Raw genomic sequence first — 26,703 nt, 5'->3', positions numbered from 1 at the left:
TCCAGCCAGAGACTGAATGACTTTCTGGAAGACACACTTTAACCAAATGCAAATTATAGATTTCAGCATAAACACAAAATGTTAAGACCTTTAAATAAAAGTGCAAACTAAGTCATTTAAACATTCTTCCTGGCAGAAATATGTGCTTTCATTAAAAAAAAAAAGATGAAAAGTTCTTAATTAGAATGAAACATTTTAAAAAAATTATACCACACTTGCAAATTTGGATACTAACAGAAAATGCAAACTGAAATGTGAAAGGTCTTATGGATATTATGTCAATGTGAAGGAAAAAAAAAAAGTATTAAATTTTGGATCTTTCAAAGGCCTAAATAGGCTCATACTTTTAGTAGAATTCTAGTCTTTAGGAAAAAAAAACACTGATGTACTGGATCCCATCTCTAGAGACATTCTGGCTTCCCAGAAATATTGAGGAGCAAAGATGGACAACAATTTTAAAATAATTAAGAGTAAGTGTATGCAACTTGCAATAGAAAAACTAGTATTTAACTTCAGTCCACAAAGTACTTGAGTCAAAACTTACTGAGATACATTCACTATTGCTGGACTGGAGCCTATCGATATTTCAGAGGAGATGAAGAGAGAGTAGTATGGCCTTTTATTCTGGGTGTGGAAGACATACTAAAACCCTCTGATTAATATTCCCTATTCTAATTGAGAAGTGGGGAAGGAATTGCATTAAAAATGTGGTGACAAGCCATTACCTAAAGAAAAAGGAGGTGGATAAGTATCTATTTCTGCTAGGGCATATTCTGACATTGTCTTAAGAATTAGATCAGTTTGAATCCCACCTTCATTTTTTTATGAAGGATTTTCATAGGGTTAGAAGATCAAGCATAATTTGCTTTAGTTGCTCCCCTCCCACAGACAAAACTAGCGCCATTTGAACTGATGTTAGATTGACTTTTCAGCAATAATTAAATTATACTTATCACAGCATCTTTAAAATGTCAGTCTAAACTGTCATTTGGAGATCTTCAATAAAGTTGCATCTGCCTATTCTAAACATGAATGTATTCATTATTTGTTGCACTGACACTGGACTTACAAGGACCAGTAAGGGCAAAAGTGTAAGCATCTTAACACCATGACCATGCAGAGGACAAACTGCTCCTTATATTCTCATTGTAGGCTTTGGCTTGCTTCTGCATAGGCTAAGACGAAGCATAAGGACAGAATTTAGATTTCAGAAAGTCTCTGAACTCTGGGGTTTCCAATCACACGTTAGAATAAGACTTAAGACAGATGGGAATGTAAGAAGATCTAATGAGACAATAATAAGCAGCGCTGGAAGCAGTGGATACAACAGTCAAACATTTTATAGGAAATATCTGGCTGTAATAATTTACATTATTCATTATTATCACAGTCAAAGCCTTAGAAACTCTGCAGCAAACACATATCATTGCAACTAGTTCACTATCCTAAAAAAATGCAATGATAAATGGTATATTTGAGTACAGGTATAATTATTGATAAAATAGTTTCTCTAATATCAGTACTTCTCCAAATACATATTAGCTATTTTATTAAACAGTTGATGAATATGAGTGTTTTATCCTAAAAATTACAACCCCACCATATATCAAACATCTAATTGCTCATAGAAAGTTATAAAATAGATTCCTCTCACCACTGTAACATCTTGTAATTCAAGTCAGTATTTCCAAATTTACATTTTCATTTTTGAGGCTCTGACATTCTGGAAAACAACCTGTAAAGTCTTTCTAGTACTTGTCCTTTCCAAAGCACTGAGCAGGGAGGCTACTCAAAACACGCCATACAAGCTCACAGCCAGTTAGGTATTAGACATGAAACAAAAAGCTGCCTGAAACACCTGAGGCTGAGCTGGAGACTAAAGGAGAGCTGCTTTGAAGAATCAGGAGCAGGTAAAAAGCTACTTATCTCCACACTAAGAAGCCATTAGGTAAAGTCGGACTTAGCGCACATGTAAAGCAGCTGCCAAAGCTGCTGCTAAGATCAATGGACCCTTCAAAGTTTCCATAATAATTTCCAATCCCTGACTGACAACCTAGAGCAGCAAAATTTGAGTGTATGACCACTCAAGCCAGCATGTGAGGTCTAACCATGAAGCTAAGAATCAACCTTCACAGATTCCTGCATCCCTCTGTTTGTGCTACTAATGCTACAGGTATCTTAAAACAAATTACTTGGCTATCTTTTCTCCTTAGTAAAAAGCCTTTATTTACAGAGATACAAGAACTTCAGGCTATAGCATGGAAAGAGGTTTAAAGTAAATGCTGATTACTGTAATCTTAATCTCCACAAATGACTACTGAATGTAAATATAACATTTTTTTAATGAAATGGGTAAATTGTCTAATTTGTCTTATTGCAAAATATACATGGTTTTGTATTTATTTCTTAAACTACTAAAGTTATTGGATGCCTAGCACTGCTCATAAAACACAAATGCCAAAATATAGTATAAAACTCTCTTCATCAAGCTGATTAAAGAGTAAAAATTCAGAAGCACTGTTAAACAGGACTGAAATGCACCACGGGCACAAGTCAGGTATGGTTCGAGTGCTTCATATGGTTGCTTCTGCCCTGTTATGAGCAAGATTCATCAATGTTTAAGAATGGCAGTTTAGTGTGGTGTAATTAAAGCTGAGGGGAAAAAATGAGAAAAATAAGTTGGCCCTTTGCTATGGTTGTCACAAGCCTTCCTCATGGAATTAACTCTGAGTACAGACTGTAGCAGTGTGGAGCCCAATTCATTTCACTGGGGATCAGCCTGTTTGAGCCCCGCAGCCTGCACAGCATGGGGTAGGTCTATGGCTCAATGTCGCCTTTTTATAGAAATACAAAATTGAACTTTTTGAAAAGTGGGCAAAAGTCAGCTGCTAAGGAAAGCTAATAAAAATCATCCCTGGAATCTAATCTAATCCTGCATGTGCAGGGGGGTTGGACTAGATGATCTCTAGAGGTCCTTTCCAACCTTAATGATTCTATGATTCTAATGGATAAAATCTTGGTTTCACTGATAGCAGCACATGCTCTGGAGCAAGGGCTTTATCCGACAGTTCTGCATGAGTGTGCACAGGGGTTCGGTTGTGCATTTCCTGCTCTACAGAAAAGCCCTCTGTACCAGTTATGCGTTGAGTTGCTTGGATCAGTGCTTTTAAGCAGATCTAACAGCCCTGAATATCTAAATTTACTGTAGACCTGTGGAAGGATTATTGATTCTATTCTATTACTTTGCACAAAGCAGCCATCCCAAAGGGACCACACTTCTTGTCTTGATATTAAATCAGACTATGCTGAGGACTCAAAAGTAGCAGGTAACCAGCTTTCCCTGCTTTTCTCTGAGCTCTGCAGAATCACATTTCTTATTTGTTTGGAACTGCAAATCTCTTGCACTTATCTCCAAAAGAGCCCCAAGCCCCAAAGTGCACAGCATGTTTAACGTGAAGGAGTGGTTTTGACTATGTTTAAATTGAGAGGCTCACTGGATGACAACCAACTCCTCGCCAGGGCAAGCTCTGACAGGCAAAACATTCGCATTTTGGTACCACAAGTAGATGCTACCTGGGAGGCAACACTGCTTTATTTTCCTCTAGTCAGAAAGAGACATATTGAAACAGCACAGTACAGCCCAGGGAAAACTGAAGCTGCATCAAGAGGGAGCCAAGTTCAAAGGACTCAAGAAGGTAAAGCAGCAAGACAGTCACTTTCTGAACCTCTGTGCAAAGTGAAGTTCTGCGTTTCTGCACTGACAAGTACAAAGCTTGCTGTTTTACCTAATTTGGGAGGACTGCCACTCTCTCCCCTCCACACTCGGGCATCTCATGAATTAACTCAACCCTCCACAACTCTCCAGCATATCACATATATTACATATAACAGAAAATTCTCCTTGATGGGACTAAGAAATATTATCTGTCTCTGAATACTGTTCAGAGTTAAAAGCCCAGCACCTCCAACATGGCTTCTATCTTTCCCTAAAATTAAGTTTGTATTTCTACAGCCAGCCTGAGTCCACTTTGTTTAGCTACATTAATTTTTGCACTTTTTGTACTATATATATATATTTATTCAAGACTAAGCTCTTCCTTGAATAGAGCTTTTCTTGATTACCATCAATGCTCCATTCCATTGTGTCATTTGTTTGTCTTTTGATGCTATAATTTCCTTAATTTACAATGTTTTAATTACATTGACTGCAATTGTTTAAAGAATAACTAGTGATTTTGGAGGTCAACTAGAGAGACTTTAAAAGGATTTGATTAGGCAATTAATTTCTTCTAACGCTACAATAGTTTTTTTTATTTGATTATGCAAATAAGTGCTGGTGCACTTTGGCAAAATACTGCAAAGTTTAGTCTACTCTGCTAAACAAAAAGCTATCATTGGCAGAAATACATGAGCTAAGGAATGTATACCATGCAAACACTAAGGTGCTTCCTGTGAGACACCCTAAGATAACACAACTCAGGAAAAATAAAGCTGTGATCAACTGGGAAAATTTGCTACCACCTGTTGTGAATTTGCTACCACCTGTTTAGTTTTGCGTGAGCTGGCAGATGTCATAGCTAAGCCACTCTCCATCATCTTTGAAAGATCCTGGAGAACGGGGGAGGTGCCGGAGGACTGGAAGAAAGCCAATGCCATGCTAGTCTTCAAAAATGGCAAGAAGGGGGACCCAGGCAACTACAGGCCAGTCAGCCTCACCTCCGTCCCCGGAAAAGTGATGGAACGGCTCATACTGGCCGTTGTCTCCAGGCACATGGAGGACAAGAAGGTGCTCAAGAGCAGTCAGCATGGATTCATCAAGGGGAAATCTTGCTTGACTAACCTGATAGCCTTCTATGATGGAATGACCAGCTGGATAGATGAGGGGACAGTGGTGGATGTCGTCTATCTCGACTTCACCAAGGCTTTTGACACCATCCCTCACAACATCCTCCTGGGCAAGCTCCGGAAGTGTGGGATAGATGAGTGCACAGTGAGGTGGATTAGGAACTGGCTGGATGGCAGAGCTCAGAGGGTGGTGATCAGTGGTGCCGAGTCTACTTGGAGGCCTGTAGCTAGCGGTGTCCCCCAGTTGTCAGTCCTCAGTCCAGTCCTGTAATTTATTCATCAATGACCTGGATGAAGGCACAGAGTGCTCCCTCAGCAAGTTTGCTGATGATACGAAACTGGGAGGAGTAGCTGATACCCCAGAGGGCTGTGCTGCCATCCAGAGGGACCTGAACAGACTGGACAACTGGGCGGTGAAAAACCTCATGAAATTCAACAAGGTCCTGCAGCTGGGTAGGAATAACCCCAGACACCAGTACAGGCTGGGGACTGACCTTCTGGAGAGCAGCTCTGCAGAGAAGGACCTGGGTGTCATGGTGGACGACAAGTTGACCATTGTTGTACCTTGTGAAAGAACGGACTCAGTCTGGGATGCAGAGTGAGATAACTTTATTCTCAAACCAACTTCTTTTATACTCTCTTAACACAAGTGTTGCAAAGATTACAATCAATGAGCATCCTGCCAGCCATGCAGTTGTGGTTATCTTCTTTTCCTTGCTTTGTTCCTCATCTGCTGACAAGACATTCCACATGCGGTTGTTGTCCTCCTCCTTTTCCTGCTTTGCTCCTTGCTGATAAGACATTCGTCCTTGTGGTCAACCATCCACTACCAAGGCATTCAGCACTTCCGTCTCCAAAGCGGGCCTCCACATCTCCCCCTTCTTTATTTGTTTGTGGTATTGCCATAGCTGTTTTTAGCTGAACAGCCATAACTTGGTTAAAGGATCAATCAGTCAAGCACTGAACACATAATAAGAAACAAGGCAGATAGATACACTCACAATAAATGAAATACAGTTAGTACAAAATACAGGTAGCACAAATGAACAAAATACAGTTAATACAATAATTAGAAACTTTGTGTTAATATGGCTAAGCAAAAGATTGTTTAGTTTGTTGCATTTACTCCCATGGTTTGATTCCAACAAGCATAATAGTGTCCTTTTCCCAAGGTCTCTCCACCAACACTCTTGAGTCTGTCCTTGAGATCCCCAGATCTCCCCCTTCTTTATTTATGAAGAATGCTTGTTTCAAGGCACGGTCTATTAAACACTGAATTGTTTTTAACAAACATGGGATACAAATTAAAAGGCAAACAAAGATTATCAGGCACATCAAACCTATTTGCAATGTTCCCTTAATCCACGCAGCTAATCCTAAATTCCCCAAAAGATTCCCAAAAATATTGAAACCATCGTCTTGACGTAACTTCTGCACTCCTTTTCGTAAATTTTCAATGCTTTTATGGATGGATTCCGAATGGTCAGATAAATTCATGCAACAGAGTCCATCAAAATCCTGACACCCATGGCCTTGTGCTAATAACAAAAAGTCTATGGCAGCTCTATTTTGAAGTGAAGCATGCCTAACAGAATTAACATCTAGCAATAGCCCACTCAGTGCCAGGGAAGTAGCATTAGTCTGTTTTGCCAGACAGCAACCAAGCTTATTTAAGGTTACTAGTGCTTTCCCTGATGCCACCCCGGGTGTAAATATAGATGCTGATGTGATTTCTGCAGTGTTCCAAAATGTTACTTGGTCATCACACTCAGATTGAAAAGCGTGTATGGCGCGCTTGGGGCGTTTTCTATGGTTATTAATCATTGAAATGTTGGGTGTCAACAGAGTCAGCCTTCCAATGCTGCATGGTCCTCCGCATGCACGAGAGGGGATACCAGGCCAGGCACGATCTCCGCAAATTAGAAATAGGCCCTTTGGTAATTTGAGTGGGTATCTACCAGATAAGGTTAATTTTGCGGCAGTATAGTTGCACCATGCAGTGGCATTTCTATACTCCGGTAAGGTAGCATTCAGCCATTGTATTTTATGTGGCTCCGGATCCTTTGGATCTCGTCTTTTGTATCCTGGGAGGGGAGGGGATACTTCTTTCCAGTTGGCCCATCCATCTGTATAGTTAAGATACACACAATAATCCATTTTTACTGATCCTAACAAATCTAGCTCTTGTGGCTCTATATTCATTTTTGGAAACCATGGGACCCAATTATTCCACTTATCAACTATGTCAGTTGGTTTATCACTTATATATGGACGCCTTTCGAGGGGAACCTGCCAATCATCAACAGGTTGTCCTACCAGACAGGTTACAAAAGGATTTCCTGGACTAGATAATGGCAAACATAACGTGTCCTGTCCCATTTGATTGGCCAGAGTTACCCATATGTTAGTTTTAGGCTGGGGTGGCATCCACTGCGGTGTGGGTGATGTCATGGTACAGATGATGATGATGATTGTGATAAGAAAGGCTTGATCCATCGAGCAGGTACCCATCTTGGCCCTGAGCCTGTAGAAACACAAGCATATCCTCTACCCCAGGTTATTAAAGGAAAAGGTCCTTCCCACTGATTCGTCTGTGGGTTTTTGGCTACAACCTGGGCTTTTTCCTGAACTTTGTGTTGTCTGTGTGAATCAAAATGTCGGTATATAGGGGGTCCCTCTTCTGTCCAGTGATTTAAAAAATTCAACACATAGCAAGCTTTTGCTATGCATTCCTGTGGGGATAACCCTACATTCCCCTTTTTTTGTTTTTGTAGAATATTCTTAAGGGTGCCATGTGTACGCTCAATAATCACTTGGCCTGTGGGTGAATGGGGGATACCAGTGATGTGTTGGATTCCCCATTGTTGAAAGAATATTTGTGTTTTTTGTGCTATATAGACTGGATCATTGTCAGTTTTTATAGTTTTTGGCACTCCCAACATTGCAAAGGCCATCATAAAGTGTCGACATACATCTTTGGCCTTCTCACCTGTATATACAGAAGCATAGATACAGGATGAGAAGGTATCAACAGAAACATGCACGTATTTAAATCTGCCAAATTCAGGGATATGCGTTACATCTGATTGCCAAATTTCAAGCGCAGAAAGACCACGAGGGTTTACTCCAATGGATGGTGCTGGTAAAATGCGTTGGCAGTCTGGGCATGACTGTATGATTTGTCTAGCTTGTTCCTGAGTCAATTGGAACAACCTCCGTAACGCTTTTGCATTTTGGTGATAAAAGTCATGCGACAAACATGCTTGTGCAAAGCAATCCGGTAGAACTACAGCTCCTGCAAGGCTATCTGCTTGAGCATTACCTTCACTAATAGGTCCAGGCAGCGAGGTGTGCGAGCGTACATGTTGGATAAAGTACGGATAAATCCTTCTGTTTAATAGCCATCTGAGCTTCCAGAGAAGCGCAAAGAGGGTCTCGTTTGAAACCTCTTTTAAAAAGGAGTGTTCTAATCTAGAGACTAACCCTGCGACATAGGCAGAGTCTGTTATAATGTTAACTGCAGAGGGCCATCGCATAAAGACGCGGACGACCGCTGATAATTCCACTATTTGTGATGAGCCTGTGACAACATGTACGTTGCTCTCCCAGTGCCCTTCATCATTTCTCCAGACTACAACTGCACGCCCTGTCCTACCTGAGCCGTCAGTAAATACTGTAAGAGCATCAGGTATTGGTGTAAGGCTCAAATGGGAAACAGGTAATAGAGAAATAGAGTTAAAAGACTGTATGATTTTATGTCCTGGAAAGTGGATAATTATTTGTCCTGGATAATCTGCCAAGGCACACTGAAAAACAAAAGTCTGGTGAGTCAGAAAGGTTAATTGTTTTGTACTGAGCGGTAAATTAATAATATCAGGCTCTGTGCCATCTAGAAACATCAAACGCTCTCTTCCTTTTTGAATAACCATCGCGATCATATCAATAGCGGTGGTGACAGTTTTGCCAAAATTATGAGGTAGAAACACCCATTCTAAGATTATTAACGGACATGCGTCCTGTGGTATCCATTGTGCTAATAGGCCATAAGGTTGGAAGCTAGAATAAAAAACAAAAAGACTGACAGGATAGTTCTGCTTTCGTCTGTGAACAGTCTGAGTGGCTAATTTGTTCACAACTTTGTCAAGTGCAGCTTGCGCGGGAGGGTTAAGCTTCCTTGGGGATGTCAAACTCGTATCTCCTTCTAAAAGCTTAAATAGAGGATGTAATTCCTCTGTGGAAATCCCTAGGGAGGGACGGATCCAGTTAATAGTTCCCAAAAGTTTTTGAAGACCATTTAAAGTTTTTATGTCTGTCTTTAGAGTCAATAATTGTGGTCAAATTTGATGATCAGAAATTCTCCATCCTAAATATCGCCAAGGCGGAGTTTCCTGTACTTTATCTTCTGCAATTTTTAATCCTGCAGCCGATGCTGCTCGCGTCATCTGACGCAGAGCCTCTTGTGCCGTTTCCTTTTGCTCTACAGCAATCAATATGTCATCCATATAGTGATAGATGAGGACGTTGTCGAAATACTTCCGTACTGGACTTAAGACTGCTGCCACAAATTGTTGACATAATGTAGGACTATTTTTCATGCCTTGTGGCAAAACTTTCCAATGATATCTGTTATGGGGTTCCATAGCATTGATGGAAGGTACAGAAAATGTAAACCGAGGTGCATCCTGTGGTGCAAGTGGAATGGTAAAGAAACAGTCTTTCAAATCTATTACGATCAAAGTCCATGTTTGAGGTAACATCGCTGGAGAAGGGACTCCAGGCTGTAAGGCTCCCATATCTTCAATGACCTCATTGATTTTTCTAAGGTCATGTAACAATCTCCAGGAATTATTCTTCTTTTGAATTACAAAAACTGGTGTATTCCAGGGGCTTGTAGTAGGAACTATGTGACCAGCTTGCAATTGTTCCTCTACTAACTTGTGTAACTGCAGCAGTTTATTTTGTGGAAGGGGCCACTGATCCACCCATACTGGCTTGTCCGTTTTCCAGATCAAGGGTTGGACCTGCTGCTGGATAGTAGCCCCTAAGAAAAATCCGTACTTAACTGCATGCCCCATTGACTCAAACAGTCTCTCCCCCACAGGGTAATGGATCCAGGCAATATAAATGGTCTAATGGTTGCGGTTCTTCCTTCCGGACCAATAATATTTATCAGGCTTTCGCTTTGCATTGGGGTACTCTGCCCACCAATTCCCGAAAGCAATGTATGCGCATTCACCAGGGGTAAACTGTTTGGCCATTGCGAGGCAGCGATGACTGTAACGTCCGCTCCGCTATCTAAAATTCCTTGTGCATTAAACTTTATCACTCCTGATTGTAGTGTACAGGATATCTGTGGGCAATTCATAGTTATCTGTTGAGTCCAGAAAATCTCTGGTTGTCCCGTGGACCCAAAAGAGCCTATGCCGCGTTTCCCGATGCCGCTGCTTCCCAATGAGGCCGCTCTGAGGGGTGATTTGTTGTCACAGCGCGACCCCTTGCCGCGCTGCACTTGAAGTTTCCCGAAGGGGCTAATGGTTGACCTTCCTTATCAAATTTTGATTGACACTGATTAGTATAGTGTCGTCCTTTGTGACAGCGTGGACATATTCCAGGCGCTCCTCTGTTTGCTTGCGTTTTTGGACAGTATTTACGGATATGACCAAATTGGCCACAAGCAAAGCATGGATTTTTCATAGACATTGTTGCAAATGCCTCAGCCATCAGAGAGCATTCATACAGTTTAGAGCCGACATTAATGCACGCCTTCAGCATGTCATCAATAGTAGGATCCTTTAGTGTTCGCAAAACTCTCTGGCAATCAGGGTTAGCATTCTCAACTGCTAGTTGTTTAAAAATGTAGCTTTGTGCTTGTTCATTATCAATTTGCTTCTCCAGAGCCTCATTAAGCCAATCTAAAAACTTCATGTAAGGCTCATTCTCATCTTGTCTTATGATAGCAAAAGGCTGTCGTTGTTTACCACTCTCCGGGACGGCCTTAAGGGCGCGGAGAGCAAGTGCCTTAACTTGCTGCAGGCCCTCGGGGGAATTCCTGCTTGTGCTGTTGTGGCACTGTGGTCACCCTCCCCCATTAGCACGTCCACAGTAACAGCCCGTAATGGACTTCTTTTTGACAGCCGCTGGTTTTCCTCCCCCTGTGCTCGAGCAAGCTGTCTCATTTTTGACTCCCACATCGTATATTGCATATCAGTCATAATCAGGTGAAACAAAGTTTTAAAATCGTGAGGAGTAAAAACCGAAGTATCACAAAGAGATTGTATAAGGTGGGTGGTATATGGTGCACCAAGGCCATGATCTGTCACCGTGCGCCGCACGTCCTTAATAAGATAGTATGACAATCCTTCCCAGTGCGGATTCTGGTCTGGCGCATAGATAACGGGGAAGGCTTTCAGCATGCCCACATCCCCCGCCTGTTTTGCTCCTCCTTTTACTGAGGCCCATTTATCATGCAGATCCAGGGAGTATAGGTCTGGCTCCTTCTCAGGGTTAATAGGACCCGGGTCAAAAGGATCATCGTCCTGGTCATCAGGTGGCTGTACCGTGAAGGCTTTTGCAGCGCATTTTCTTTTCTGATTCTCATCAGGACACGATTGAGGTAATGGAGATGCGGAGGGGATGGCAGGGGCCCCGACTCCGTCATTTGTGTTCAACTGCGACCCACTGTGAGATTTCAGCGTTTCGAATACAACTCGCCATTGTGGCAACAGGCCAGCAGCAGCCTTATCACCACGAGTGGCACAGTCACATAATTGGACCCCAATTTGGTCCCACTTCTCCGTATCAAATATGTTCTTACTGTTCATGGAGGGATAGTTTTCAGAAGCCCATGCAAGAACCTTTTGTAGATCTTCCTCATCTAATTTCTTGCCCTGTTGTTTTAAGATCTTAAGAAAGACTTCTAAAACATCTTTTTGTTCCTTCGTTAAGTGCAACCCCATAGTCCCCAGCTGCTTACCTCTTTCCTTTCAAGAGGTGTTGGTGTGCACACAAAGGACGCTTCCTTTCAGCGTGATCCTTACACCTCCTTTCAGCGTGAATCCCGGGAGTTCAGCTGGGCGGTGCAATCAAGAGACAGCTAGTCTTCAAGCCATTGGCTTGAAGCCGTTGGGCGCCATTTGTTGCACCTTGCGAAAGAACGGACTCAGTCTGGGATGCAGAGTGAGACAACTTTATTCTCAAACCCACTTCTTTTATACTCTCTTAACACAAGTGTTGCAAAGATTACAATCAATGAGCATCCTGCCAGCCATGCAGTTGTGGTTATCTTCTTTTCCTTGCTTTGTTCCTCATCTGCTGACAAGACATTCCACATGCGGTTGTTGTCCTCCTCCTTTTCCTGCTTTGCTCCTTGCTGATAAGACATTCGTCCTTGTGGTCAACCATCCACTACCAAGGCATTCAGCACTTCCGTCTCCAAAGCAGGCCTCCACAGACCATGAGGCAACAGTGTGCCCTCGTGGCCAAGAAGGCCAATGGGATCCTGGGGTGCATTAAGGAGAGCGTCTCCAGCAGGTCGAGGGAGGTGATCCTGCCCTTCTACTCAGCCCTGGTGAGGCCGCATCTGGAGTATTGTGTCCAGTTCTGGGCCCCACAGTACAAGAGGGATGTGGAGCTGCTGGAGAGAGTCCAGCGCAGGGCTACGAGGATGATCAGGGGCCTGGAATATCTGCCCTATGAGGAGAGGCTGAGGGAGCTGGGCCTGTTCAGCCTGGAGAAGAGAAGACTGAGACGGGAGGCAGTGAGGAAGATGGTGCTGGCCTCTTTTCACTGGTGGCCACTGATAGAACTAGAGGTAATGGCCACAAACTGAAGCACCAAAAGTTCCACAGGAACTTAAGGAAAAATTTCTTAACAGTGAGGGGGACAGAGCACTGGAACAGGCTGTCCAGAGAGGTTGTGGAGTCTCCCTCTCTGGAGATCTTCAAAACCCGCTTGGATGCAGTCCTGTGCCACGTGCTCTAGGTGACCCTGCGTGTGCAGGGGGGTTGGACTAGATGTCCTCTAGAGGTCCCTTCCAACCTTAAGCATTCTGTGATTCTATGATTGTGAAAGCTTCAATCACACTGTCTGTATTGGAATTACACTGGATATTAGAGAGGGCTGTGAGTCAGAGAAACAACAGAAGGAAGAGACCACCAACCTTGCCCTGGAGAACATCCATAGCTCGGGGAGGATGATCCTTCTCTTCTGTTTGGGAAGAATAAGAGAGGCTAACAAGAAGGAGAGCTGATTGACCAAGAGCCTGAACAGGGGCTCCAGATCTGACAGAAGACATTTGAGCTAGCAGAGACATCTCTAATACTTCATGGGAAGCTTTTTAGGATTACAGACACCATATAGGATAACTGGGTCAAATGGGAATTTTTAGAAGATAATCTCTTTTGTGTGATGATAACCTGCTCCAAGAAGACATTATACAATGATACTGGCATATAACCAAATCTTTGAGACACAGGAAAGACCATGGAGATGGGACCCTTGCAATACCCCATCTCTATCCAGAAGGAGATATTAGGCCGTAGGATGGATTTACTGGGACCTGCTTTCCCTAAAATTGTCTTTATCATTGTTATTTTTATGCCTACAATGTTTAATTATAGAAGAATATTAATTCCTTTTTTGTAAGTAACTAAGACATGAATGAAGTATGGCAAACATCTGAATTAATAATGTTCTAATCAAAAGCTTGAACAACTGTTTTTTTTTTTTTTTTCCCTCTAGCACTTTGTAAGGAAAATACAAGCAAGACACTGTGACATAACCTGAAATATAGATTGTTCACACACAAACAGAGGTTTCCTATAAATCTCAGAATGCGAAATGGCTGAATATCAGACCCTTCATAGAAACAGTGGCTTATGAGTATTGACTAAGTAGCAGCTATTTCTGAACCTACTTCTCAGTACAAACACAAATAAAAGCTGAGAAATTTTCTGCTTTCCAACTGAAAAAGTGAAGTGAATCTGCAAAGGATTTTTTTTTTTTTTTAAATCTCTTGTTGCTCTTGCTGCTCTCACCGTTATTCATTTAAATTACAAGGGCAATGCTGCTGGTATGTTAGTGTGGGCTATTTCAGTACTGTAATTCTCAAGAAATAAGTAAAATAAAATCTCCCACATGAATTACCAATGCTCCTACATCAAGCAACATGTCATCAATTTATTACAAATAGCTATAATGCAGACTTATGCCATTGTTCATATAAAACCTGTAGGAATTACTCACTTCTTCCTCTGTAAATGTCTTACAAGAGATGTCCATATAAGAGATGAATACAAGAAAAATGAACAATAACATGACCAAACTGGCAATTCAGCAATAGTCACACAAAGCTACACTATTTAAAACTGTGTTTACTTATAAGGAACCCAAATGATAATATCCAATTCATATTTAAATAATTATCGAAACTCTGTTACAATAACTTCTAAAATACCAGCAATCTCAATCTAGTGGCATTGCATGTGCATTAATTAAAAATAGCCAACTTTTGCAACTGTTACTGGCTAAAATCCTGCCCTAATTAAATTATATTTTCGCCAATGACTTCAGTGGAGCTTGGACTTCTTTCAGTGTGTTATAAACATTATGCCTACTATGACCCTTCCTCAATAGAAATGTAATATTCAGACTTACTCATACCCCTATTAAAGTGTTGGTTGTTTTTTTAAGTAACAGATAGGACTTCTTTGTATCATATGTTTTCATTATTTTTATGGGATGACTACAAAGAAAGAGAACAGAAGCTCTAATGGAAGCCTTCCAGCATTGGCAGTTGTACTGTAAATACTTACTGCTATCTAAACCTCCACCTACCTGACCAAATTGACTTCTGTAATATGTACTATTGCACGACAGTCTCACACACACAATTAAAAGCTAATTATTTTTTAAAGAATTCTACCACTGAACAATATTTTTCTTTCAAATTTTAGTAGTCTTCCTAAGGCACCAGAAAGTTGGTATATAAACTTGGAATCTAAGAAACTTTTAGTAATATTTCTTTTCCCAAACCACTGAAGAATGCCATTTCATCGAGTCTGTACAGAACTGATGATCTGCACGGTTAGGTCCCATGACCGCAGTACAAATGTGATTATGGGTCTCTGGTCATTGCGAGCTCTCAGGTAAAGCACAACTACATTTTCCAAGCCTTAAAAAAATCCTGCTGCGAAATAAACTTCATCTGCAAGGTTAGATCTCATTAACTACCTCACGTATCTAGACAGATATGAATCTCTTGTCAAATCACTTGTCAAATGAACAAGTGCTTCTCAGAGATCGAGGCCAAACAGCGTCTCAGCTTTTAAATTAATATTGTATGGGCAGTATGCTCCTCTGAACTTGATTTTCTAGAAAAAAATATAGAAATATATGCAAAAATATGCTACCTATGACTTCTAGGAAATCTGATAAAACATGAAATTTCAGTAAAAGCTTTCTGTATTTTAGATGACTTTACCATAGAGATTTGAGATTTTCCCATCACATTGACAATTACATCTAATGTCTGGGTTGTAAGTAGTGTAATAAACACTAGTGTAATATTAGTTATTACTATAGGTATAATAAAACATAGTGTATTATTATACACTAACAAAGAGCTCTTTATATAATTTCATGCATCTCAAGATTCAGGATTCACAAATGAAATCCAGTAGCTGAGTATTTCCAAAACAACAGACATGTCAAACCAAGATTCTTGGATCTGTAAGACCAAGATCTGTAAATATATTGCTATCTAAACTAGATTTATGCTGATCAGAATTCAGGAAAGTGTCTTAATTCATTCACTTGCACCTTTCATTAACATATTTTCTTAAAATGTTCTTCTTGTCTAAATAAAGTTAGATATCCTTGGTCTACAGAAAGTTAGATATCTATAAATCATGAATTTCCTACTCTTCATGACTTATATATTTTTTCATAAGCTTCTACTTATTTTAAGTCATTAATTAACTAAATCCAAAGAGACGACTATAAAATATAAGCAAACTATAAGCAAATAACAGAATTTGAGTCCTAGGCAAAGTGAAAAAATAACAGTATTTAGTCAGTCATATGCTTTCAATCATATTCAGCCACAGAAGGCTTAAAATAAGCTGAAAAACAACAGTATTTTTAAATAACCAAGTTACTCATGGGCACAAACACATATATACACTTGCTGCAAATGAAAAGACATACCTGCAGAGACACGGGGGCAGTCTGGCAAAATGGACTCTACTGATGTATCTAGTGGTTCTGAACTAGACACCCAGTTACAACAGTTCTGTAATATTAGACAGACAAATTTCTAGTAAGCCAATAACTTAAAGCAAAAATAAATACAGTCTTTGAATGTAAAAGCAATGATCACATCAAAATACTCAAACTCGCACCTCATTTAAATTGCAGTCCCAATGCAATTTACTGAAATTTAGTAGTTCACTGAAAATGAAATTACATTGGCTTATTGATACTACCTGATGCTTAAATATTGTAGTAAAACTATAATTCAGGAAAAAAAAACAACAATGTGCTTAAATAGCATGCGCTTAAATGCTACTTTGAGCATGGGTGAACTTAAGTAGGTGACTGGACCAACAGGGGCACTTCGAGCTACTGCTCTCTGTATTTGTTAAATAACTACTTTTACAAATACTCAGCCTGCTTGCCTTAAAATATTAAGAGGTCATAATTTTCAACATATTTTGATGGAATATGGTGTGGAGAGAATGGCTGTAAAATTACTAAACAAGAAATTATAACTGAGTGAAAGTAAACAAAACAGCAGCTTAATATCCAACTAACTGCCAGTATGGCTAAGATTAATTGGGATGGACATTTAAAAATGTAAACATTGATCTTTGAGGAACTATGTTCTGGGAGCATTTACATTTACCTTTTGTTCTCAAATCTCTGAATAGGACGACGTTTTAAAATATTTTACTCTAAAAGAACCTATTCAGAGAAGACCATGAATTGAAGTATTAAATAATACACCTTTAATAAAGTATGCTGAAACTATTCCAAACCTATTGAACTGAAGATTTAATTATAAAGCAAATACATTTTTAATAGGATTGCCACCTGAACTCCAAGATCTACATGTCTTTACTTATTACAAACCTCAATTTTCCCTTTCAGGAAGCCCTGATTCACTTCATTAAAGAAAAAAAGAAAAGGGTACAACTTTTTTTTTTTTTTTTTTGGAAAGACTCAATGAATTTTCAGATAGATTTCTAAAAAATCATGCCATCAATCATGATTGTAAAAAATAGCCTATTGCTATTCTGGTAAACAAGCATGTATTGTGTATTTGTAGATGCTTTCCACCCTAGTTGTGCACCATGGAATCTGTCTTCACTGTGGAAAGATCCTTGACTGGTAGATCAAGTGTCTTATTGCATTTCCTTAATTCATTCTGTCTGGAAGATGTCAGCTGTATTGCAGTGAGGAGAGAATTTCAAAGGCTTCAGTCCCCACCAATAAAGGCCAAGGAATGGCTTTTGAATAGATTTGTCAAGGCAACCCTACTGTTCTGGGACCAGGGAGAGCAGGAACAACATAAAGGAAGGGTTGCTGTCTGAGATTAGAAAGTGAAGTTCACAAAGCATGGCAGATTTTTGTAAGAAACAGTAGATCAATGGAACTATTGAACTAGATGGAGGAGAAAAAAAAAAAAACATGAAAACAAACACCCTATCCAGTAATGTAACTTTTTAGCAAAAATGGCTAAAATCATAGTACTTCTATGTTTCACAAAGGCTTTAAGGTTTAAAGTAGATATACATTTTATAATTTGCATGTATAATTTTAATTAACAGCTGAATTTGAAATTGCAAGTGTAAGATAGTAGAAATTATAAAAGTAGAATTTTTATGAAGTATTACATTCATTTGTAATAAATAAAATTAATATTAACTACTGATAGAATACTACATCAGAGAGCTCGAGATAATACAGAAGATTAGCAGACAATTAACCAGCTTTTATATACGTGACACTTGCCTGTAAGAAATAAGTATTCTCAAAAGCAGTGTCAAGATATGTAAATGGATGATTTGTTTTATCATTCATCGCAGCTTCTAATAAATTCAAAAATCATGACTTCTATAGGTACTAAAAATAGGCCACCAGTGATACAGGAGAGAGAGCTTCAATGAAGAATTACTTTTTTTAACAATTCATTTTTTCAATGACAGCAATTAGCCCTACAGACAGGCAACAATGAGGTACATATTTTAATTATTATTCATTTTATCAGTAGCCTTAAACCTGATTAAAGTAGGAGATATCCAGGTGATATGCTAGTCAATACTACTCAGCCACACTTCACATATATAAAATTCTTCTTTCTTGCAGGAGATTTTCAATGCTAATGTAAGTTATGACACTCCATCCACTTTTTAGGCCATTAATCATTTAACTTATTCTTTAAGATTTACTTTCTGCAAATGAAATTAAAGGTAATGCACTTGTCTTATTCAGAGCAAATGCTTAAAGAAAAATGGAGTTGTCAGATTCAAATTACAGGATTTAAAATTTTTAGTTTTACTACATAATATATATTTTAAGGTTTTGATTTCCCATAAAGAAAATGGGGATTTTTCTGACAGAGCCTGTTCGGGTTACTATTCTTTATATTTTTAACATTTAAGTCAGAGCTGTCAGACTGCATCCCAGGTGATTCTCTGTTCCCATCAGTCATGGCCTATAAAACTGTAAGGTTAAGTCAGGAATAGACTGTCTATGCACTATGTTTCACTAAATCCATGGGAAAAAAGTCATATATAACAGAAAGTCTAGGATAAACTATTTTATATATAAATCTATTGTTTTAACGTTGTGAAATGGGAATGCAGAACACTCATCTATGAGATTTATTTGATCTGTAAAAGGGATTCATAAACCAGAGTATAGCTGGTCTCACTTTACAAAATTTGTTTTTTAATCTCATCAATCCCCTACTTAAGCATTAAAATGAATAATGAATGCATTCCATCATCCTTCACCCAAGAGTGGCTGTGTGTGCTTGCTGGCCATATCAATTGATAATCAGATAATCTTGGACCAACTAGCCATTACTCTTAGACAGTGGTAATAAGAATATGCTGCCTTTCCATCAGAAAAATCTCAGAGCACTTTAGAAGCAATTACATCTCATAAAGCTGCTGTGAGAAAAAATACTTTGCCAGGCGTACAAATCAGCAATCTGAGTTATGAGGAGCTGGAAGGGTCTTTTCTGCCTTCACCAGTCAGGAGCAGCACTCAGAGGCATGGAGTGCCCCTAGGATGTTGCTCCATTATCAGTTTGTGCTATTATGGCACATATTTTATATTGTTGTACAGGCAAAAGAAACCCTGGAAATCGATTCTTATTATTTTTGACTAGTAATTTTGAAGTTCGAAAACATTTAATCTCTATTTTAGGGGCAGGACTAGACAAACAATTTCCACCTTTCTGTAACTGTACTCTCATATCCTAAAGAAATGGAAGAGGTTAGTAGATAAAGTAGTATTTATAGAGTTTTATACAGGTTCATCTACTCCTACTCTTCAGAAATAAAGATCTTACCTCTCGCATCCATTCTCGAATAGTTTTGCTAGCTTCTTGATGCCACACATTGTGAACAGTCTGTCAACGCCACAGCAGTTACCTAATCATCTGTTAAAAAATACCGGCTTTAAGTTCTTTCTTTCTATTGAATAGCATCTGCTTAGTCACAGATAATGATCCTAAATTAAAAGAGTAACACAAGTTCAATAATTGACTTCACTTGTTTTAAAGTTTATACAAATCCTAACAGCTCTAGAAATACAGTGTAGCTATGCAGGCACACACACCACACTAGAAACATCCTTCTCCTGTGTAGCTTTCTCCCATCTGAAAGTGGAGCAAATAGCATTTCACAGCACGCAAACTTTCCTTAAACTCACCAGCCACCACTTTCCATGATCTGATCAGAATTATCAGTACCATTGTATAAATGTGGGGTTCACATAGATGTGTATATTAAGTTTAATAAAGGCACTGTACATATTTATATTAATGTATTAGCACTGTATACTTTTGCACTTATTGGTTGCACTGACTTGCACAGAATACTGTAATTTAAATTGGCAACCCAGACCGTATCTTTGTCCTTGAAGCACATACACGTATGAATTACTAGGAGCTATTATATGCTGAGGGAAACTTGAAATCATCCCCAGCTCAATCTATTCCAGTATGACTCCCTGAAATCTTCTGAAGGGTTGTTAATGAACAGTGAGGAAAAAAAGTTCATTCTGCACTGGAAGTCCTTTCTTTTCTCAAGGTATTTTGTCTCACATTTCTATATCAAAAATTAGCTATCCTGGTCACCTGAGAATATCATCAGATCACAGAAACTGATGGGTAGTTCCCTTTCCCCTGGCTAGCCATCATACAAATTCATTATTCTCAACTTCCTCATTCGGATGTAAGAATCAGGAGGCATTGATTACCATCTCTTCCTAATCTTTCTTCACAGGACACATATAGCCTTTGCTTTTTGGATCACACAGAAAATGGGGAAGAGGGTAGTTTTGATCTTGATCAAATTGATGAGATGAACGTTCTGCCTGCAACCAATGGTTTAAATGGCCCACAAAGATGATGCTCTTTATACCCATCGTGACAGTTATACAGTGAAGAAATAGGCCCTACTTGACTCTGACAGTGTGAGGCGTAAGTAGCAGTAAATCACACACAGCATGGACTAAAGAGCCAGAGTGGGAAAGGCTGAACAGGAAAATACAGCCACGGAATCAAGTTTAGACACTACTATTACAGGAAAAAAAACAGCACATGATTGCCAGCAGAGAGATGATCAGCAGATACAACGTACCACAGGAATGCTCTATAGTAGGAATCCAGGAGCTGTGGGGACCCAAGCAAGAAACCAATAGTCTGTTTTTCTAATGCATTTGAGACACCTAATAGTGGTGTCTTTGGGTTCAGTGTTACAGCTTTGATGGCTCCTGTCTTGTATTATCTTGCAGAATGCAAGAGATCAGTAGATAGATTAGCAAATCTCCATTGAGACAGTAGATAGATTGAGGTTGACAATGCGAGTTCTTGGATATTTCAGACACAGCACTGGCTACAGTCAGGGCAGGGGCTTCCTGATGCACCAGTGGGATAACAAGGGACTAAAGGGGTCAAATGAGCTTCAGTTACATAACTATAAAAAAAAAAAAAAAAGGTAGGAAAAAGGTAGGCATCGCTTCTTTTATGAGCTTACTTGGAAAAAAAAAAAAACTAAATCAGTAAATTGAATGGAGCAAGAATCAAAAATATTACCTTTATTTTAAACAAGAATAAAGTGACTGTGCCCAACTTTGAGTGACACCAAAATGTCCCAACGTGGCATGGCAAACCCAGAAGACTTATACTGTAACAGCTCGAACTCTCTGCTGATAATAACAACCTAAGAGAACAGATCCAGGTGATACTTAAACCGCAGATCTTCTTATAAGGAATCATACTTTATCCTTTGAGAAGATACAGGCAGATTATATATTTTTGCGACAAAAGCTTCAACATTCAGTAAATGCTCAAAAATCAATGCATATATGGCTCACAATTAAAACAAATGAATGTACTTACCTTTTCTTAAAAAAAAATTTGAGCTCATGTCTATGTTAAAAATTAAGAGAGCAGAATAAACTTGCAAATATAAAAGAAACTAACACTCGACACAAGTTTAATACCCATCTGCTGCTCAAATTTGATATAACTATATGATTTCAAAGGAAACACATCATAGCTTCTCTGTCAGGTTGTCCAGGTTCTCATTCATAGAATCATAGAATCATAAAATCATAGAATGCCTAAGGTTGGAAGGGACCTCTAGAGGTCATCTAGTCCAACCCCTCTGCACACGCAGGGTCACCTAGAGCATGTGGCACAGGACTGCATCCAAGCGGGTTTGGAAGATCTCCAGAGAAGGAGACTCCACAACCTCTCTGGGCAGCCTGTTCCAGCGCTCTGTCACCCTCACTGTTAAGAAATTTTTCCTCAACTTCCTGTGGAACTTTTGATGCTTCAGTTTCTGGCCATTTCCTCTAGTTCTATCAGTGGCCACCAGTGAAAAGAGGCCAGCACCATCCTCCTCACTGCCTCCCGTCTCAGTCTTCTCTTCTCCAGGCTGAACAGGCCCAGCTCCCTCAGTCTCTCCTCATAGCACAGATATTCCAGGCCCCTGATCATCCTCGTAGCCCTGCGCTGGACTCTCTCCAGCAGCTCCACATCCCTCTTGTACTGTGGGGCCCAGAACTGGACACAATACTCCAGATGCGGCCTCACCAGGGCTGAGTAGAGGGGCAGGATCACCTCCCTCGACCTGCTGGAGACGCTCTCCTTAATGCACCCCAGGATCCCATTGGCCTTCTTGGCCACGAGGGCACACTGATGCCTCATGGTCAACTTGTCATCCACCATGACACCCAGGTCTTTCTCTGCAGAGCTGCTCTCCAGAAGGTCAGTCCCCAGCCTGTACTGGTGTCGGGGGTTATTCCTCCCCAGGTGCAGGACCTTGTTGAATTTCATGAGGTTTTTCACCACCCGGTTGTCCAGTCTGTCCAGGTCCCTCTGGATGGCAGCACAGCCCTCTGGGGTATCAGCTACTCCTCCCAGTTTCATATCATCAGCAAACTTGCTGAGGGAGCACTCTGTGCCTTCATCCAGGTCATTGATGAATAAATTGAACAGGACTGGAGCAAGGACTGACCCCTGGGGGACACCGCTAGCCACAGGCCTCCAAGTAGACTCGGCACCGCTGATCACCACCCTCTGAGCTCTGCCATTCACTAAACAGCATAGCACTGAAGGACCCAGTTTGCAGTCTGGGTCCTCCACATTTTTCCAATCACCTTTTCTATTCTGAAATTTCAATTTTAGCTTGAATGGAGGGCTTGGTGTCCCTTCTCTGCTGGGAAGCTCTGACAACAGGAACGGCATCCCTAGTCTGATCAGATAAATTTTATCTTGATGTCGGTGGTGGGACTGTCCACCTTCCACCTTCGCGCACACACACTTAGTCCCTGGCTGAAGTTCCTAATCCTTGAACCATGCTGTGATTAAGGCAGGCCTCTCTAGCCTTCAGGCATCCCTTCTGGCCCTAGTTTGTGAGAGATTTTTAAGAAGGAAGAAAGAATGATATCCTCTTTCACAGAATTCCATGACTTTAAAAAAAACTACATTCACATAGAAATTATTTCATGCATAATCTCATTATGTAAAAGAATAAAGGGTCTTAATACAAATAGTTTTTCTTAAGAATAATTTAAGGAAGTAACAGTAACATTTATTGTTTGCGATATATTTACCATCTCATTGTTGCTTCATACTTAATTCCCTTATACTGGTAAGTCCTAGATCAGGGTTCACTATGACAAATTAGAAAACATTCAGGCATCTTTTTGAGTCATCTCTATCCAGATGGGTGAAAATTTGTTCCTTCATTTTGCCAGGGAAAATGTCAATGATCTATTCACACAAGTGTTAGACTCTATCATTTACATAAGCAAGAAGCTGAAACCCCTTAAAATACATCCATTAAAGTCAACTATGTTAATTATCTATTTATTGGTCAATTTAATTACAAGTGATCTACTGCTAAGCTGCCTGCAATGTCAGATGACAATCTTCTCTCTAGTTATATATATACAATTAATATAGCTTTATAATCACACAAAGCTACTTTCATTATGTATAGTGAGTGCAGGAAATAGTCTCTTACACTGTATTGCCTACATAATACATTTAGCGTACATATTTTAAAAAGGATTATAAAATAAAATCTTTTGTATACAATATTATGTAGTATAGCACTTCTTGTACAAGGAAAGCATGAATATGCTTACAGGCAACTTAAAGGTTTGATCTCACAAGCATGAGAACCCACTGATAGACCAGTTAGACTTTAGGTAGATGGCCTGTGTTGGGAGCCGAGCCGGATTACAAGACACGGACTCAATATGAGGTTAGGTCTTGCTCCGTTTATTAGCTGAAGTGCGCGTATATTTATACCTACAAGCATCTGAGGGATTTCCAGGCTAGCTATGATTGGTTGCTAGGGGGGTTGCTAGGTCCCGGCCGCATAGGCTCTTCTCAGCTCTGCAAAGTTGTTTACCCGAAACGGCTAGCTACTCTTTCCCAGCTAGCTCCTCATTCCCCGCCGGCCAAGGACAATTCGCTAACACTCCCCTGTACATTATCAGCAAGGCGCAGGTGGTGCAGATCCTCAGCACAGCATTTCCCTACAATTCCCCCTTTTTTCTTTTGCACTAATCAAGCCTTGCTGGTAAGCGAGAATACCTTATGTCTAATACATGCAAAAGCACAGCTAAAAATACAAAGCATAAACAACAAAACAACTAGTAACATTAGCCTCGATTTTACTAATACATGCACCCATTCCCAAGTCCATGTTGGTCTGCAAAATCTTCCCAGCCGAAGAGTCCGACGTCTTGCTGAGCAGCGTCAGTTGTTTATTGATTTGCTGATGGGCAGTTCAAGGACTCTCGATCATTTCAACGCCGGGGTTGTGCTGACCGCCTGGAGCCGTGAAGTGTCCTCGGTCTCCAAGCTATTCCTCTATAAGTCCTCCTTTTTTCTTTTGCAACAACCAGGCTTTATGAGTATGCAAGGATAGCATTCGCCTTAAGCACGCGAAGGCACAGCTGAATAAGCATAGGACAAAAAGCATAACAATCAAAAGCATCAGTCCTGTCTTAAGCGAGGATTTCAGTCACCCACCAATACCCAATAAATCAGTTAACCCATCCAGCCCAAAGAAGCCCACATCTTTCTGTATCTCCTGGGTGTGTTCCATCAGCTGTTGGATTTGCTGGTGGATTGCTCTGGAATGGTCCTGCAGATCCATGCAGCACATTCCTTCAAAGTCTTCACATCCGTGCCCATGGGCTAGCAGCAGGAAGTCAATGGCCGCTCTGTTTTGTAGCACCACGTGTTGCACCTGTGATAAATCTAGCGCAAGATTAGAGAGGACCTGACTGGTGACATTTGCTTGTTTAACCACCCAGCAGGACAGGGTGTCTAAGACTTTGTGGGCTCGCGCTGCTGCCGCCCCCGGCACGAAGAGGGATGTCAAAATTACCTCCCACTTAGACCAGAGGCGGACTTCGTCACTACAGTCCTCCGTCTGGGTTATGCTACGCGTCATTCGCCGAGTTCTTCTTTTGACGCTGGTGCTGTTAGGATGGACCCAAGGCAAAGCCATACTTACTTGGCCTACCGTACATGGACCCCCTATGGGCCTTGATGGAATTCCGGACCAAGTCCGGTTGCCGCATATGAGGAAGTATCCTGCAGGCAATGTCCGAGGGGTTACAGGGTTGGATCCCGGATGTGAGGAATTGTGGGACACCTTGCCACACCATTTTTCCCAACTACTCCTGTTGCCAATTGGGTACAACCAGGTGGACGCCTGAGAGCTACTGCGACAATTATTACTATAACCCGAAGCGCAACCCTTCTGCGATGCATTAAGATAAAGGCAAGTAGAAGCATTAAGGGAGTCTAATAACTCTATCTCCTGCGGTTCGGGCCCTACAGGCAGGTTGTGGCTCCAAAGATCGAAACGGTTGATTCCCATTACCAAGTTCTCGAGTGCTGTCAATCTTTTCAAAGTTTGGGGATTCCCCAACGATGGCATTACCTTTACTGCATTCCAGAAATACTTCCACGTGGTCTCGTTTACAGGTACCCCAACTAGATGTGTTACAAAGGGGGTACTAGGGGTGGCCAGACTAGCGCAGAAACGCGTGGTATTTAGCTCTCGAGCTAAGGTCACCCAGATGTTCTGTCGAGGATCAAACAACCGTGGATGGTACACTGGAGCCCCTTCCGTCCCAAAGCCCAGTACCCAGAACATCAGCAACGCTGCTGTCCACCACTCTCCTGCATGTCCCTTTCGACAGGATGCTCCCTTACATCCGCGACTCCTTTCGCAGGGCGAGTCCATCTGCTGGGAACCCATAGCGGACCTGTGGGTGTAGAAACACACATATGCCCTCGACCATTGAATACAACTTCTGCTGGACCCTCCCATAACCTGGTTCGAGGGTGCCAGTAGTGCACACTCATAGGTGATTCCTGTATCTTTTGACTACGGACCTGCTGCGCGTGCATCCACATGGGGGGTTCCGTGTCATCTCCAAACACACAGAGATGGTTTAACACAAACAGTGTGTAGGACAACCGCTCTTTTGGGTCCGCCATTTCCTTAAATTTCATCAGGTAATCTTTTAAGGTGCGATTAGCCTGTTCTACCATGGCCTGGCCAGTGGGTGAATTTGGAATTCCCCTGACATGCTTAATGCCCCATTTTTCGCAAAACTGACGAACAGTGTCACTGGCATATGCCGGACCATTGTCCGTCTTAATCATTTCCGGGACTCCTAATACTGCAAAGCAAGCAGTGAGACGTTTTTTCACATGGAGGGCTCTTTCCCCAGGCTGCGCTGTTACCCATATTACATGCGAGTAAGTATCAATAGACACACGCACATACTTAAGTCGAGCAAACTCCGGAACATGTGTTACATCCATTTGCCATATCTCTAACGCCTTCAGGCCCCTGGGGTTCACATCAATGTCCAGACCTGGCCCATGATGACTACATTGGGGACAGGCCTGCACAATTCCACAGGCATCGGATATAGTTATACATCCAGGTCAGGCCTTTGGCATTAGTGTGGAACTGTTCATGAGCAATACAGGCGATTTCAAAACGATTCAGTGGTCCATGTTCACGCACCAAGCTCACTAACTGGTCAGCCCAATCGTTACCCTCCCCCAAACCTAGT

The 26,703-nt window shown here is 40.9% G+C and overlaps 1 protein-coding gene and 1 long non-coding RNA gene across 2 annotated transcripts in view; both read right to left on the bottom strand.

The window, feature by feature from the left end:
- LOC148591354 (uncharacterized) overlaps positions 1–19,510 on the bottom strand; it is a 77,738-nt gene extending 58,228 nt beyond the window's left edge. The window contains exons 1-2 of the long non-coding RNA XR_015914089.1: positions 19,424–19,510; positions 16,051–16,135 (exon numbers count right to left, since the gene is read on the bottom strand). This is a non-coding gene — a long non-coding RNA (uncharacterized LOC148591354). The remainder of the gene's footprint in view (positions 1–16,050; positions 16,136–19,423) is intronic.
- On the bottom strand, positions 5,795–7,296 carry LOC148591355 (uncharacterized). The gene is made up of 2 exons (XM_088537718.1): positions 6,186–7,296; positions 5,795–5,805 (listed from the first exon to the last, which is right to left on the bottom strand). The coding sequence occupies exons 1-2, from the start codon at positions 7,294–7,296 to the stop codon at positions 5,795–5,797; spliced, it is 1,122 nt and encodes a 373-aa protein (XP_088393844.1).
- Positions 19,511–26,703: the final 7,193 nt, after the last annotated feature.

Source organism: Tinamus guttatus, unplaced genomic scaffold, assembly GCF_059628265.1.
Source record: "Tinamus guttatus ecotype Peru unplaced genomic scaffold, ASM5962826v1 Tinamus_guttatus_pri_ptg000858l, whole genome shotgun sequence".
NCBI lineage: Eukaryota > Metazoa > Chordata > Aves > Tinamiformes > Tinamidae > Tinamus > Tinamus guttatus.
The sequence above is the reverse complement of the archived record's forward strand: the minus strand, read 5'-3'. Positions and strand labels throughout refer to the sequence as shown.